The sequence below is a fragment of the Rhinopithecus roxellana genome, chromosome 10 (assembly GCF_007565055.1).
Source record: "Rhinopithecus roxellana isolate Shanxi Qingling chromosome 10, ASM756505v1, whole genome shotgun sequence".
NCBI lineage: Eukaryota > Metazoa > Chordata > Mammalia > Primates > Cercopithecidae > Rhinopithecus > Rhinopithecus roxellana.
The window spans coordinates 93,307,232-93,323,671 of record NC_044558.1 but is presented as its reverse complement, the minus strand read 5'-3'; the positions used below and the strand labels follow the sequence as shown (position 1 = coordinate 93,323,671).

Here is a 16,440-nt window from a genome sequence, read left to right as displayed (position 1 = left end):
TCCAAAATAATCAAGCATGGTGGGGGTTGATGGCTTCATTCACTGAGCTCCTGTGATGCTGATTACTGAGTAAAGTTGCCACTAGGTGGCTTTGTCTGCGATTGGTTCCTTCTGTTAATTAATTTTCTGTCTGCCCAAGATAGATCATCTCAAGGCTTGAGATCTCTCAGTGTCAGGGACCTCAGGGTGCCAGATTTGTGTCTTGACTCCTCCTCACTGGGCCTGTGAGTCCTGGGTAAGGCCTGTCTCCTTTCTGGGACTCAGTTCCCTTATGTGGGAAACAGACAAACACCTCCTGAGGGCTCTTAGAACCGTTCTGCTTGCTGATCCCCTGAGCTCAAGTTACTGGAGAAAGGGTATATACCTAAACTTTGCTCAGAAGAAGACTTTGTGGGCTGGGCGTGGTGGCTCACTCCTGTAATCCCAGCACTCTGGGAGGCCAAGGCGGGCAGATCACCTCTTATCAGGAGTTCAAGACCAACCTGGCCAACATGGTGAAACCCCATCTCTACTAAAAATAGAAAAATTAGCCGGGTGTGGTGGCGGGTGCCTGTAATCCCAGCTACTCGGGAGGCTGAGGTGGGAAATTGGTTGAACCCAGGAGACAGAGGTTGCAGTGAGCCGAGATCGCGCCATTGCACTCCAGCCTGGGCGATAAGAGTAAAACTCTGTCTCAAAAAAAACCCGGCTGATTTTACATTTTTTATAGGCCGGGTACAGTGGCTCACACCTGTAATCCCAGCACTTTGGGAGGCCGAGGTGGGTGGATCACCTGTGTTTAGGAGTTTGAGAGTAGCCTGGCCAACATGGTAAAACCCCATCTCTACTAAAGATTGCAAAAATTAGCCAGTGTGGTGGTGTATGCCTGTAATCCTAGCTACTTGGGAGACTGAGGCTGAGGCAGGAGAATCACTTGAACATAGGAAGCAGAGGTTGCAGTGAGCCAGAGGTGCAGTGAGCACCACTGCACTCCAGGCTGGGCGACAGAGTGAGACTCTGTCTCAAAACAAAAAACAATTTAAAAAAATAATAATTTTTTTTGTAGAGCAGGGTCTCCCTATGTTGCCCAAGCTGGTCTTGAACTCCTGGGCTCAAGTGGTCCTCCTGCCTCAGCCTCCCAAACTGTTGGGATTACCGGCATAAGCCATTGTGCCTGACTGTACCTTCTGTAATACCCAAATGCCACCTGGCAAAGCCCAAGTTGAATCATGAGGAAAAAAGGCCTGGAAGGATGTAGACCTTCTTTTTTTCTACTTATTTATTTATTTATTTTTGAGACAGGGTCTTACTCTGCTGCCCAGCCTGGAGTGCAGTGGTATGATCATGGATCACTGCAGCCTCAACCTCCCGTGCTCAAGTGGTCCTTCCTACTGCAGCCTCCAATGTAGCTGGGATTAGAGGCACGTGCTACCATACCCAGCTACTGCACTCTACAATATCCATGTAGATATGATATACATATATACCATGTATATGTACATATTTTTTGTAATTTTTTTTTTTTGTAGAGACAGGGTTTCGTCATGTTGTCGAGGCTGGTCTCGAATTCCTGGGCTCAAATGATCTGCCTTCATTGGCCTCCCAAAGTGTTGGGATTACAGGTGTGAGTCACTGTGCCCGGCTGTACCTTCTGTAACACCCAAATGCCACCAGGCAAAGCCCAAGTTGAACCAGGAGGGAAAAAGCCCTGGAAGGATGTAGGCCTTACATGAGGATCTCAGAAACTGCACTAAACCAGTCACAGTTCCTCTCTCCCGAGGTCTAACTCTATGCTGAACTTTTGCATTTTTATCTCACTTAATCAATATCACATGCACAGGAAGGAGGCATTCTTAGTATCCTGGTTTTCTGGACCATTTTAGCAGGTTATCAGTGAAGCGGAGTGGGCGGGAGAACTGGCACTAGAGCCCCCAAAGTCACTGTTATTAGCATCACACTCTAATGCAGGGGGTTCTCCATTGATGTACTGTGCAAGGCAGTGCACTGAGGAGAAAGGAAGGAACATTTACAACTTCTCTTTATTTATATCCTTTCCCTAAAAAAAAAAAAAAATGAAAAAGAAAAATTTATCTGAGGCCTAGATTGATTGCAGTGAGTGCATAATGTTTTATTGATTGATTGATTGTTTATAGAGATGGGGTCCTCACTGTATTGCCCAGGCTGATCTGGAACTCCTAGGCTCAAGCAATCCTCCTGCTTTGGCTTCCCAAAGTGCTGGGATTACAGGCATGAGCGACTGCACCTGGCTATGCATACTGTATTTATCCAACTTACAAATAAGGCTTGCTTGCATATAGTGCATATGTGTATATATTTCAGCATTGAAAAACTGTGTGATTGGGAGCCATGATCAAATTTGGAGAGCATTGCTCTCATGTCTTATGAGGTCAGAACCTTGTCAAATCTTGTAAACCGTCCTTTGTGTGTGTCTATGCATGAAACATAGTTGTTCCCTTTCTGCATGCATATGTACATATACATGGTATATATGTATATCATATCTACATGGATATTGTAATGTGTGTATGTGAGGATGGGGGAAAGTGGAGGCATTCGTAATACTGAGAAAAGGCAGTGAGGAATTTGCACAGAAGCAGTTTGAGCTGCAGCATGGTACTAGTGACCTTGAGGAAGCCTTATCCTTTTTTTTTGGAATTTATTTTTTCAATTTTTAGAAATAGAGTTTCACTATGTTGCCCAGGCTGGTCTTGACCTCCTGGGCCCAAACTATCCTCCTGCCTTGGCCTCTCAAAGTGCCGGGATTACAGGTGTGGACCACCGTGCCTGGCCACCTTGTCCTTTCTATGTCTAAGTTTTGACGTCTGCTCAGGGGTCTAATGGTATTTATATGGTATAAAGTGTATGAGAAAGTGAAGGGACCAATGGTATGCAGCATCTAAATAGAACATCGCTTTGCCCTCCCTTAAAGGTCTCGTTTAGATGTTTCCTCTGATGAACATCTCATTTCCTTAAAGATGAGGAGTCTGAAGCAGAAAGGATATTCTTCTTTTAAGACACATGACTGTCTTACTAATTCCCATTGCAAAATATGTTGTGTAGGTAGAGCACTCAGATTTTTATACCAATAATGGACTTTTGTACACAATTTGGACAGTTGATACTATCGGAGCCTTGTGATATTCCATTGCATTATGCTTCACTAAAAGATACCTGGCTGGGTGTAGTGGCTCACACCTGTAATCCCAGCACTTTGGGAGGCCAAGGTGGGCAGATCACCTGAGGTCAGGAGTTCAAGACCAGCCTGGCCAACATGGCGAAGCTCCATCTCTACTAAAAATACAAAAATTAGCCTGGTGTGGTGGCACGCACCTGTAATCCCAGTTACTCAGGAGGCTGAGGCACAAGAATTGCTTGAGCCCAGGAGGCAGAGGTTGCAGAGAGCTGAGATAGTGCTGTTGCACTCCAGCCTGGGTGACAGAGGAAAACTCTGTCTCAAAAAAGAAATTAAAAACAACAGTAACAACAACAAAACCTTCTTTATTATGGAAGTTTTCAAATATATTCAAGAGCAGACAGAACCCCATGTACCCATCACCCAGCTTCAACAATTATCAACTCATGCACAGTCTCGGTTTCATCTATACTCTGATCCATATCTCCTCTTTCCTTGAATTATTTTGAAGCACATCTCAGACATCATGTCATATATCTATACTTCGGTCTTCTTTTTTTTAAAACTCCCCCTCCCCTTTTCTTTTTTTTGAGACCGAGTCTCACTCTGTCGTCCAGGCTGGAGTGCAGTGGTGTGATCTCGGCTCACTGCAATGTCCGCCTCTCGGGTTCAAGCGATTTTTGCACCTCAGACTCCTGAGTAGCTAGGATTACAGATGTGCACCAACATGCCTGGCTAATTTTTTCATTTTTAATAGAGACAGGGTTTCGTCATGTTGGCCAGGCTACTCTTGAACTCCTGACCTCATATGATCCACCTGCCTTGGCCTCCCAAAATGCTGAAATGACAGGCCTGAGCCACTGTGCCCAGTCTAAAATTTCTTGGTTTGAAACAATTTTGGAACTCATAAGAAGTTACACAAATAGCAGAGAGAGTTTTCTTGTACCTTCTCTCAACTTCCCGTATACCCAGTTATAACATCCTATATACCCATAGCATCTGCTCAAAGCTAGGAAATTGTGAAGATAGCATTATGAGAGGCATCAGGCAGTGTTCATGCTACTGTTGTGCTTACCTGTGCTTTAATTTTTCTGTTTTTTTTTTTTTAAATCATTAAATGAACAAAACTTGGACTAGGCTGGGGATTAACTGATTTGAACTGGTTTTTCCTGAAGCAGTCCAAGGACTTGCATGACTGTGGTCTCTTTTTCTTCTAGTTGATCATACCAGGGTTGTCCTACACGATGGTGATCCCAATGAGCCTGTTTCAGATTACATCAATGCAAATATCATCATGGTAAGCTTTGCTTTTCACAGTGTTTTCTGACCATACACTGCTAGCCTATTTTTGTATTTTAAATCCTTCCTCATGTCCTGAAAGCAACTTTAAGATGTTTGAAGAATTTTCTTCCTAAATTTCTAGCCTGAATTTGAAACCAAGTGCAACAATTCAAAGCCCAAAAAGAGTTACATTGCCACACAAGGCTGCCTGCAGAACACAGTGAACGACTTTTGGCGGATGGTGTTCCAAGAAAACTCCCGAGTGATTGTCATGACAACGAAAGAAGTGGAGAGAGGAAAGGTAAATCACAGAAACTTCTTTCCTGCTAAACTGTTTTTAAAGTATCACCTGTGTCAGATTGGCCATGTTTAGGAAGTGAATAAATGAATTAAGCTTACTCTGATTCTCTGAAAAAAAGGGACTAGGAGAAATTTGATTATGTTATTCCTTGGTGTGGTTTTCTTTATGTTTCTTCTGCTTGGGGTTTGTTAAGCTTCTTGGCTCCACGGATTTGTAGTTTTCCTTAAATTTGGATAATGTTCAGTCTTAGTTTCTTCAGATACATACCCTGGGCTGGGCATGGTGGCTAATGCCTATAGTCCCAGCACTGTGGGGTGTCGAGGCGGGTGGATCACTTGAGGTCCGGAGTTTGAGAGCAGCCTGGGCAATGTAGTAAGACCACATCTCTAAAAAAAAAAAAAAAAAAGGCTGGGTGCGGTGGCTCAAGCCTGTAATGCCAGCACTTTGGGAGGCCGAGACAGGTGGATCACGAGGTCAGGAGATCGAGACCATCCTGGCTAACACCGTGAAACCCCGTCTCTACTAAAAAATACAAAAAACTAGCCGGGCGAGGTGGTGGGCGCCTGTAGTCCCAGCTACTCGGGAGGCTGAGGCAGGAGAATGGCGTAAACCCCAGAGGCGGAGCTTGCAGTGAGCTGAGATCCGGCCACTGCACTCCAGCCTGGGTGATAGAGTGAGACTCCATCTCAAAAAAAAAAAAAAAAAATTTACCCTGTCCAACCTTGTCCTAGGACACCAGTCATACATGTATTAGGCTACTTGAAGTTGTCTCGTAGCCCACTGACGCTTGGTTTATTTTATTCAGTTTCTTCCCCCGATGTTTCATTTTGAATAGCTTCTTTTGCTATGTCTCTAAGTTAATCTTCTGCAGTATGTCATCCGCTCTTAATCCTATCCAGAGTATTTTTCACCGCAGACATTGTATTTTTCATCTCTAGAAGTGTTAATATCATCTATATCTTTCCTGTTAACATGTGTAGCATTTTCCTTACCTTTTGAACGTATGGAGTATTTCTGTTGTTGTTTTTTGTTTTTAGAGACAGGATCTCGGTCTGTTGCCCAGGCCGGAGTACAGTGGCACGATCTCAGCTCACTGCAGCCTCCACCTCCTGGTTCAAATGATTCTCGTTGCCTCAGCCTCCCAGGTAGCTGGGACTACAGGTGCATGCCACCAAGCCTGGCTAATTTTTGTATTTTTAGTAGAGACGGGGTTTCGCCGTGTTGGCCAGGCTGGTCTCGGAACCGCTGACCTTAGGTGATTCTCCTGCCTCGACCTCCCAAAGTGCTGGGATTACAGGCGTGAGCCACTATGCCTGGCCATGTTGTCTGTTTTAATTAGCTCTGCCTAACTGTGCTCCCAAATGGTTGCCCCAGTGCTCACTCCCACCAGCAGCACCTGCCTAGGACGCATTACTCCATACTCTTCAAGATACTTCAGATTAAAAAAATAAATGGTAGCATCCCACACCTACAGAAAAGCAGACAAATCTTATCGAGTGACAGCCCTCTGTGTTATCTTGAAGTGAGCCCACCATGGTGATTTTTTTTTAAAATATGGAAAAGTTCTGTGTTTTTGTTTGTGTTCTAGTGAAAGTTCTTTTTTAGATATCCTTTAATTGGTTTATTTAAGATTTTGTGTGGAATGTAGCAGTCATACCTATAAATGAAACCTAAGGCAGATGGAGAACTTTGGAGTTGAGCCTTCCTACTGTAATTTTCATATTGGATGTGAAGGGCAGTGTGATTTTCATAAGACTTTCATTGTTGTACTCCTAGTTGGTATACTTCTGAATACCTTTGAGGCCAGATCTGGCCATCGTGCAACACAGGTTTCCTTCAGCAACTGCCTGCAGTGTTCTTGAAATAATAGACCAATTAAAACATCTTTGTAGTTTCTGCTTCAGGCAAGTGTTTTTTGCCCTAAATGTGGATAGGAAGAATGAAGCCCTTCATCCTCCTTTTTGCCTGATTATAGCTGTAGGAGGTTCACCTGTTCTCAGAAGGCATGAAGATTGTAAAGAGAGGGGTCTTGTGTTGCTTCGGAGGAGTCAGTATCAGTCCCTTTCAGAAGCTCTCCTGGATAGACAGGCATTAGGGCCAAATCACCCTGCCCCACCCCTCACCACCATGTCCTAGTCTCTGCTCCCTGTCTCATTCTTCCTCTTTACTTTGGTGGTGCCGAGAGGATGACATGATGGGCGTTGATTCTCTCCACAGACCTTTCTGACAACCTACTCTCAGTATCCCCCCAGTGCGCAGAAGAAAAACCAGACTGTGGACTGTGTTTGGTTCCTGGGCTCTATTTTAAAAGACAATGTATTAGTTCTCACATTTTAGAATTTGTTTGCCAAGGTTTCCACAGGAGTTTAGAAACTAGGGGGAGGGCTACAGCAGTTTGCTGATGTTTAAAGTTAGCTAAAACGTTCTTTTCAGGGTCATGATTTAATTTTATATTCTCTGGTGAGTTCCCTGTAATGACTAGGAGCAGTCCTCAGCCTTGATTGGCCAGTGACAGCATAGAGTACAATTAATATTAGGAGTGTTTATTTGGGGAAACTAAAATTTGCATCAAATTTGTCCGAGGTATTTGGATCTACAAAATACTGGAGGGAAAGCTGAATTGAGAATCATAATAAATGAAAGACCACATCCTTCTTTTTTTTTTTTTTTTGAGACTGTGTCTTGCTCTGTCACTCAGGCTGCAATGCAGTGGCACGATCTTGGATCACTGCAGTCTCCACCTCCTGGATTTAAGCGATTCTCCTGCCTCAGCCTTCTGAGTAGCTGGGATTACAGGCTGTGCCACTACACCTGGCTAATTTTTGTAATTTTAGTAGAGACAGAGTTTCACCATGTTGGCCAGGCTGGTCTCGAACTCCTGGCCTCGAGTGATCCACTCGGCTTCCCAAAGTGCTGGGATTACAGGTGTGAGCCACTGCGCCCGATCAAGACCACATCCTTTTATTGAACGTTCCTCCTACCATGTTTTCTTTTTTTCTTTCAATCAATCATTGACTCTGACTGTTGATGTCTATAGCTGCTCTCTTATTTCCAGTTTTATAGCTGCAAATTTCTCTGTCTTCCTAAGAGACAAGGTAAATTTCTCTTGCTGATATTTGTGTCTTGGTGGTTTTGGAAAGTGAGTGGTGTGGATGACTACCCAGAAAACAACAGAACACAGAAGCATTCTCTGCCCAGAACACGTCACCAAATAGATACAAACTCATCTCACTGAGTGAAGTAGCTTCCTTTTTGGCAGCAAGAATGGTTTTCCTGGTGCCATATTTTTCAATCCGCCTGCTCTTGAAGCCAGCAGCTACTGCAGACTTGGCATTCCCAGGCACCCAGTTAAGGGAAAGTGACGTGTAGAGGAGGTATCAGATAGGTCTGGATATAGAAAAAGCAGCTGGTTCAAAACCCCATGGGCTGTCTTTCTGTGATAGAGTTATTCACACTTGGGTTAGATAAGGCACAGAGTCCTCCTACACTGGTGCGGAAATGAAGCAGACAGTCTGGCTCGTTGGGCAGCCTAGACTCCTCCAGAATCTGTGCTTGCCTTCCCTATGGAGTGACTGGCAGATCTTAGAATTCAGACCTCAGTGGTTGCTAGCCAGCACTCTCACATTGGTTAGTCCTTCTCTCTGCATCTTTGATTCTTTAGCGATAAATAAGCAAGCATTGACTCTCTTTTGACATGTGCTTGGATCAGACAACTGCACGAGCTGCCTTTCTCCTCCCACTTCTGCCTGGTTCTCCCAGCACCTGCTTTTCTTGTTTGAACTCTTCCTTTTTTTTTTTTTTTTTTTTTTTGAGACAGAACCTCTGTCTGTCGCCCAGGCCGAAGTGCAGTGGCATGATCTGAGCTCACTGCAACCTCCGCCTCCCAGGTTCAAATAATTCTCCTGCCTCAGCCTCCCAAGTAGCTGGGATTACAGGTGCCTACTACCACGCCCGGCTAATTTTTGTATTTTTAGTAGAGATGGGGTTTCAGCATGTTGGCCAGGCTGGTCTTGAACCCCTGGTCTCAAGTGATCTGCCCATCTCAGCCACCCAAAGTCATAGGATTACAGGCATGAGCCACTGCACCTGGCCTGATTCTTTACAGATAAACAAACATTGACTCTGCTTTGACATGTGCTTGCATCAGGTAACTGCACCAGCTAGCTGCCTTTCTCCTCCCACTTCTGCCTGGTCCTCTGAACGCCTGCTTTTCTTATTTGAACTCTTCTTTCCTTTTCCTTGAAAACCTGACAGATGCTAAACAGGCCATTTTCCATGTTGGTGGTTATTAAGCAAGACTTGAACATTTGTTTGTTGCTGGTTTAGGCTTTTATTTCAGAGTTCTTAGAATTAACTTTCTTTTTTTCTGATCCCTTCCAGAGTAAATGTGTCAAATACTGGCCTGATGAGTATGCTCTAAAAGAATATGGCGTCATGCGTGTTAGGAACGTCAAAGAAAGTGCCGCTCATGACTATACGCTAAGAGAACTTAAACTTTCAAAGGTTGGACAAGTAAGTATATTGTCGTATTCTAGAGACTTTGGGAATTGTTGATGGTGCGTAGGAATTCAGGGTCTTGCCGTTACTCATGTTTGCATACATGTATGCATTCGCTCACTCATTGATTCAGTAGCCATTTATTGGGTTCCTTCTATGTGCCAGGTACAGTTTAGGCAGTACTGGTACATTGTGAACAAGGCAGTTGGTGTTCCTGCACTCATCAAGCCTGGTGAGATGGATGATTTAAAAACAAATAACTGGCCAGGCGCCGTGGCTCACGTCTGTAATCCCAACACTTTGGGAGGCTGAGGCAGGTGGATCGCTTGAGCCCAGGAGTTCGCGACTAGCCCTGGGTGGGAGATTGGGATAGGGTGACCTGAGTGGCTACAAGGCCTGTTAGGAGGCCTCTGCAGGGGCCTAGGTTGATGGCCTCCTCTCCAAGTATCCACAGACTTCCGCAGTTGTTCTTTTTTGTTCCTTCCTTTAGAATAGAATATTATATAAAATGTCAGAATAAACTGGGAGAGAAGCAGTAGATGTGAGAGGTGCCGGGGGGGGGTGAAGTCTGCAGGGCATGGGGATTGTTTGGCTTTTGGAGGAGGAAGAGGGGTTCAAGACCCATTGTAGATATCTGAGTCTGAGTGGACAGTGGTGCTGTGGCAGACATCACAAAAGCTGGAAGGAGGTCTGATGTGGGCAGTGATTTGTTTTCTTCTGGATGTGTTCAGCTGGGCATCTGAACAGTCATGTGGACATTCATCTATTCATTCAGAGATATTTGTTCAATGACCTCTTGGTTCCTGGCACCATGCTGCTTGCTGGAGATAGAGCTGGGAAACAAAACAGATGGAATCCCTGCACTCCCAAGTGTACGCTGTACTGGCCAGTAATCTACCAGCCCAGTAATCGCACATATAAATATATCATTATAAACTGTAATCAGGGCTACAAAGAAAAAATGCAAGAGTTTAGGGTTCATTTGGAGGGGGAAGAAGGGGAAGGGACTTTTGTTTGTTTTTTTTGAAATGGAATTTTGTTCTGTCACCCAGACTGGAGTGCACTGGTGCATTCACGGCTCACTGCAGCCTCAACCTCCTAAGCTCAGGCGATCCTCTCGCCTCAGCCTCCCATGTAGCTGGGGACTACAGGCGTGTGCCACCATGCCCACCCAATTGTTAAATTTTTTATAGAGACACGTGTCTCATTATGTTGCCCAGGGTGGTCTTGAACTGAGCTTAAGTGATCCTGGTGCCACATGCAGCCTCCCAAGGTGCTGGGATTATAGGCATGAGCCAGCGTATCTGGCCAAGGGAAGGGAGGTTCTTAAGGCATAGGGAACAGTGTGTTTGAGTCAGCAAAGCAGGTTGTGGGGGTGTGTCCTAAGTGTAATAAGCAGCCAGAGTTGGATTTAAGCTTTTAAGAGATTCCCTTCCACCCCATAGAGACTGGAGGGGGCAGGAATTGTTCTAGGGATTAGGACCAATTTGGAGGTACTGCAGTTGTCAGAGTAAAAAATAATAGGGCTTGAACTAGGCTAGTGGCCAGGGTGCCCGAAAGAAGAGGACCCAGGGCCGGGGATGGTGGCTCAAGCCTGTAATTCCAGCACTTTGGGAGGCCGAGACGGGCGGATCACAAGGTCAGGAGATCGAGACCATCCTGGCTACTACGGTGAAACCCCGTCTCTACTAAAAAATACAAAAAACTATCCGGGCGAGGTGGCGGGCGCCTGTAGTCTAGCTACTCAGGAGGCTGAGGCAGGAGAATGGCGTAAACCCGGGGGGCGGAGCTTGCAGTGAGCTGAGATCCGGCCACTGCACTCCAGCCTGGGCGACAGAGCGAGACTCCGTCTCAAAAAAAAAAAAAAAGAGGACCCAGTAGAGCTGACTGGAGGCAGACGGGCAGGGATTCAGTGAAGGAGTGTACCAAGGGCGAGGGGGGTGTGCAGGGTGACTGGCAGTTTTCTAGCTTGAGAAGGGTCGGCGGGGGGATGGCAGTGGACCTGAGGAAGCTGGGAGGATCAAGGACCTCTTTGTGGACACACAAAGTTTGAGATGCCTTGGACACATTGAAGTGGAGTGGTCAGGGAGGCAAGGGTGGAGGTGGGATGCAGAGGGGAGGTGGGATGCAGAGCGTCGTGGATGAATTGATTTTGCTCAATAGAGGGACATTTGTTTCTGTGGCAACAGGAGGGCAGAAGGAGAAGGTGGCCACAGATGCCGGTAGGTGAACTGAAAGTGATTACTTTCCCCATCCTCTTGGAAGCTTGAGGCAAGGCCATCAACAGACAGTCAGAGGGAATAAGAAGAGAGAGAATATTTGAAGAAAGGGAGAAAAGATGAAATCATAATTGTGTAGCAGGGCAAGAAGTCCAGAAATGTCTGTGCTGTGCCAAGTGCCCAGTAGAGGTGATGAACATGAAAATATACTGATACCCATTGCCTGGTTTTTCTCGAAGGACACTTGGCTCCTAGGGCACAAAACAGAAAGTACGTGGTTCGTCCAGGCCCGGGGCTTTGCATAGGTGCAGTGGATGGAGAGGAGGTCAAGGAGTGGAGGCACATGGTAGACAGAGACTGTCCCCAGAGCACGGGGACTCCTGGCTGGATGAGAGGGACAGGGGCAGGAGGATGCAATTGGCAAAGTGGAGGGAGGGCTCAGTGGTCTGGAGGCTACTTGAAGTGATGGGGGGACCAGAAGGATCTGGAAGCCAGTGTGGTTGTGGCCCAGGGTGGGATGTTTAGATTTCTGATGTCAGAGAGGGTTCAGTCATTCTGATGATGGGGAGGGGTTGGAGGTTGAATCTATGGTAGAGATAGTGAGAGGAACTGGAACAATGTAGCTGTCAAGTAGAAATGGGAGAGAGGGCTGGGCACGGTGGCTCACGCCTGTAATCCCAGTACTTTGGGAGGCTGAGGCAAGAGGATTGCATTAGCTCAGGAGTTCAGGGCTGCAGTGAGCTGTGATTATGCCACTACACTCCAGCCTTGGCAACAGAGTGAGACCCTGTCTCTTAAAAATAAAAATAAAAAAAAAAGAAAAGAAGAAGAAGAAAAAAGAGAAAAGTATCTTTTTAAATCCCTTTTGAAAATGTCACTTAAGGCTGGGCAAAGTGGCTCACACCTATAATCCCTGCCCTTTGGGAGGCTGAGGCCGTGGATTACTTGAGGTCAGAAGTACAAGACCAGCCTGGCCAACATGGCGAAACCCTGCCTCTACTAAAAATACTAAAAATTAACTGGATGTGGTGGCACACACCTATAATCCCAGCTACTCAGGAGTCGAGTCTGAGGCACAAGAATTGCTTGAACCCAGGAGGTGGAGGTTGCAGTGAGCTGAGATCAAGCCACTGCACACCAGCCTGGATGACAGAGTGAGACTCTGTCTCAAAAAAAAAAATCACTTAGCTTAGATTGTCTCCACATATATAGGAAGAAGATGTAGCAAGAAACGTGATACTTTTTGGTCTTCTGTAGCCTTGGTGCCATTGTTGATCTTTATTAATTATCATTATCCTCAAAATAGCCATAATGTGCTGAGTCTCTTCCTATTTGCTGGGCAGAGACTGAGTGTTTCAGCGAGCTTGTCGAGTCCTTACAATTGCATTATGAGAGAGAGAGATTATTATTCCCACTTTGCAAATGAAGAAATTGAGGTTTAGAGATATCCAAGGGCCACGTGAGTGTGAGTGCCTGGAATTGGAGCCCAAATCTAGTCATCTGATAGCAAAGCCTGTGTTCTTATCTGCTTTGCATTAAATACAAGTTTAAAATAGAAAAATACTGACCAGGCTGGGTGGCTCACGCCTGTACCAGGCAGATCACCTGAGGTCAGGAGTTTGAAACCAGCCTGGCCAACATGGCGAAACCCCGTCTCTACTAAAAATACAAAAATTAGCCGGACATGGTGGTGCATGCCTGTAATCCCAGCTACTTGGGAGGCTGAGGCAGGAGAATCGCTTGAACCCGGGAGGCAGAGGTTGCAGTGAGCCAAGATCACGCCTCTGCACTCCAGCCTGGGTGACAGAGTAAGACTCTGTCTTGGGGGAAAAAAAAAAAAGAACGATACTACAATAGAAGTCTGTGTTTTTATGGTGGGGAAGGTTGGGTATCAAAAAAACAAAGAGGAATGAATGTCTTAAGTGAATGCCTGTTTCCTCATCTGCTTCCTCTTCTGCTGGGAGGAGAGACCTGGGTCGCTTGAGGTCTCAGTTGCCTCCAGAGCTGAGTTCCACAGGGATGCAGAGGAACAGGGATGTTACCTGTTGCTGGTAATTCAGAGAGATGATTCAGGGTATAGTTACCTGAAAGAACAAATTGCCATACCAGACCTCTTGGTTCATATGACAGAGGCAAAGAGTTGCCTGCAGGATTGCCAGAAAGGAGACTAGTTCTGGGAACCTCATGAAGAGGACCTCTCAGTGGAACCTGGGGAGATTCTTTTCTTCTCCATTGGCTCACATTGGATTTAGGAAAGCTCGGAACTGGGTGATTCTTCAACCTCTTGATTTATTTAATTCTTTTCTGGTTTTTCTTGGTTCTACTCCAGGGGAATACGGAGAGAACGGTCTGGCAATACCACTTTCGGACCTGGCCGGACCACGGAGTGCCCAGCGACCCCGGGGGCGTGCTGGACTTCCTGGAGGAGGTGCACCATAAGCAGGAGAGCATCATGGATGCAGGGCCGGTCGTGGTGCACTGCAGGTGACAGCTCCTGCTGCCTTTCTAGGCCACAGCCTGTCCCTGTCTCTTAGCGCCCAAGGCTTGCTTTTACCTATCCATCCCTAGCTTTTTAACTGTAGAAAGAATTTAGTATCTGTTTGAGGCATAGAGCAACTGCATTAGGGGACGTTTTGATCCCAAGGCATATTTCTCCTAGACCCTACACACTGCCATTGGCCATGGCCATTGTAACATGCTCAGTTAAAACAGCGAAGACTAAGTCAGCATGCTCTCTGAGTCCACTAGAAGTTGTGCATTAAACAACTTCATCCTCGCTCTGCAGTTTCTCCTTATTCTTTGTGATGTTTGCTTTGTAGCTATTGACTGCTTTGTAGGTATCGAGGTGATGGGGATGTAGTGGAAATAGACCTGATTCTTGAGGATCCCTTAAGTCATTTTTGCTTGGTTCCCTTTTTTCTTCTTTTCTTCTACGATTCGCCTCCTTATGGTTCTGTCCTCTCTCTCTCTTTTTTTTTTCGTTTTTGAGATGGAGTCTTGCTATGTTGCCCAGGTTGGAGTGCAGTGGCATCATCTTGGCTCACTGCAACATCCACCTCCTGGGTTCAGGCCATTCTTCTGCCTCAGTCTCCCAAGTAGCTGAGATTACAGGTGTCTGACACCATGCCCGGCTAATTTTTGTATTTTGATAGAGACAAGGTTTTGTCATGTTGGCCAGACTCGAATGCTTGACGTCAAGTGACCCACCTGCCTTGTCCTCCCAAAGTGCTGGGATTGTTAAGTGTGAGCCACCACACCCGGCCCATTCTCTTCTCTTCTACCATAAATATATTTCTCCCCCAACACTATATTTGTTTGCTTTACAAGATTCCAGCCACTTTCTACCAAGGTTTTTGAAGGAAGCTGTGCTGTGACCTTTGTAATGAGTCTGTGGGCTCCTGATTCTCCAGTTTGGGCTTCATGATTATACTGGGGAACATTGGGTCTCCTAAATCTCATTCATTTCTTGGGCGGGTAGATATATGTGAAACTTTTTTATTTGTCCAGTTGTTAAAGAAGCTACCATTTATTGAGCCAGCCTCTGAACACAATGTTTTTTGTTTTGTTTTTAATTTTTTAAATTATTTATTTCTTCTATTTCAGTAACTTTATTATTATTATTTTTTGAGACAGAGTCTCACTCTATCACCCAGGCTGGAGTGCAGTGGTGCGATCTCAGCTCACTGCAACCTCTGCTTTCTAGGTTCAAGCAATTCTCATGTCTCAGCCTCCCGAGTAGCTGGGATTACAGGTGCATGACAACATGCCTGACTAATTTTTGTGTTTTCAGTAGAGATGAGGTATTGCTATGTTGGCCAGGCTGGTCTGGAACTCCTGGCCTTAAGTGATCCTCTTGCTTCAGCCTCCCAAAGTGCTGGGATTATAGGCGAGAGCCACTGTGCCTGGCCCTCTTTCGGTAATTTTGGTGTATTTTTTTGTATACGATTCCTGTTTCATTCTGTCCAACCAGCACTCTGTATGGTATGTGCTGTTGTCCCCATTTCACAGATGCGGAAACTGAGGGTCAGAGAGGTTAAGGGACTTACCTCAGGCACGTTGTACTGGAGAAGCTGAACTCCAAGAGCAGGTTTGGGCTGACTCCAAAGCCCTATGCTTTTTGCCATCATATTTTCAAACACAAAGAGACAATTTTATAAATAGCTCCCAAGAGTAGACATTGTTTCTGTTAATATTAATGGCTTGGTTTTGAGTCTGAAACCCCCATGAATGATTCTGTTGTCCCTGCTTTTTGTCCTTCTGCCCGCAGTGCTGGAATTGGCCGGACAGGGACATTCATTGTGATTGATATTCTTATTGACATCATCAGAGAGAAAGGTGGGTCATCTGGCGGGCAAGAAGCGACGGTTTCTGTTTTTAGTTTATGGAAGGAAAGTGCTCATGAAAACAGCCTAGGGAAGAGAGGTTGAATAGGAAAAATTTTTCACAAAAATCTGGGCTGAAGACTTCAGTGTGTCTGTCTGCTTGAGAACAGAAGTGACACTATTTGAGCTTTTGGCATAAAATGAAGTCTAGGAGCTGCTGAACCCACTGCCATGGCCTTTTGTTGCATACACAGTGGTGGTCTCTATCCAGCCACCTGAACCTTGTTTACAGTATGGGGTGATTTGTTGGAAAGTGAGGGAATCCTGACCTCTGCCACTTTATTATTTATGTAGTCTTCTGGGATCTTTGGTATTGGTCAGAAGTTCAACACTGTAGCCATTGCAACATGCTCAATTAAAACAACAAAGACTAAATCAGCATTGTCTGTGAGTCCACTAAAAGTTGTGTATTAAACAACTTCATCCTGGTTCTGCAGTTTTTCTTTATTCTTCTTGATGTTTCCTTCGTAGGTGTTGACTGCGACATTGACGTTCCCAAAACCATCCAGATGGTGCGGTCTCAGAGGTCAGGGATGGTCCAGACAGAAGCACAGTACCGATTTATCTATATGGCGGTCCAGCATTATATTGAAACACTACAGCGCAGGATTGAAGAAGAGCAGGTAC

The 16,440-nt window shown here is 45.5% G+C and overlaps 1 protein-coding gene across 2 annotated transcripts in view; it reads left to right on the top strand.

Annotated features, from left to right (window-relative positions):
* PTPN11 (protein tyrosine phosphatase non-receptor type 11) overlaps positions 1 to 16,440 on the top strand; it is a 107,332-nt gene that overhangs the window by 69,262 nt on the left and 21,630 nt on the right. Inside the window, exons 8-13 of one of the 2 annotated variants that reach the window (XM_010378723.2) lie at positions 4,351 to 4,430; positions 4,557 to 4,715; positions 9,096 to 9,227; positions 13,761 to 13,915; positions 15,699 to 15,766; positions 16,285 to 16,436. In XM_010378723.2, coding sequence (XP_010377025.1) covers positions 4,351 to 4,430; positions 4,557 to 4,715; positions 9,096 to 9,227; positions 13,761 to 13,915; positions 15,699 to 15,766; positions 16,285 to 16,436 — 746 coding nt within the window. Of the gene's footprint in view, positions 1 to 4,350; positions 4,431 to 4,556; positions 4,716 to 9,095; positions 9,228 to 13,748; positions 13,916 to 15,698; positions 15,767 to 16,284; positions 16,437 to 16,440 lie in introns of both variants that reach the window. The other variant, XM_030938698.1, reaches the window with a different exon arrangement.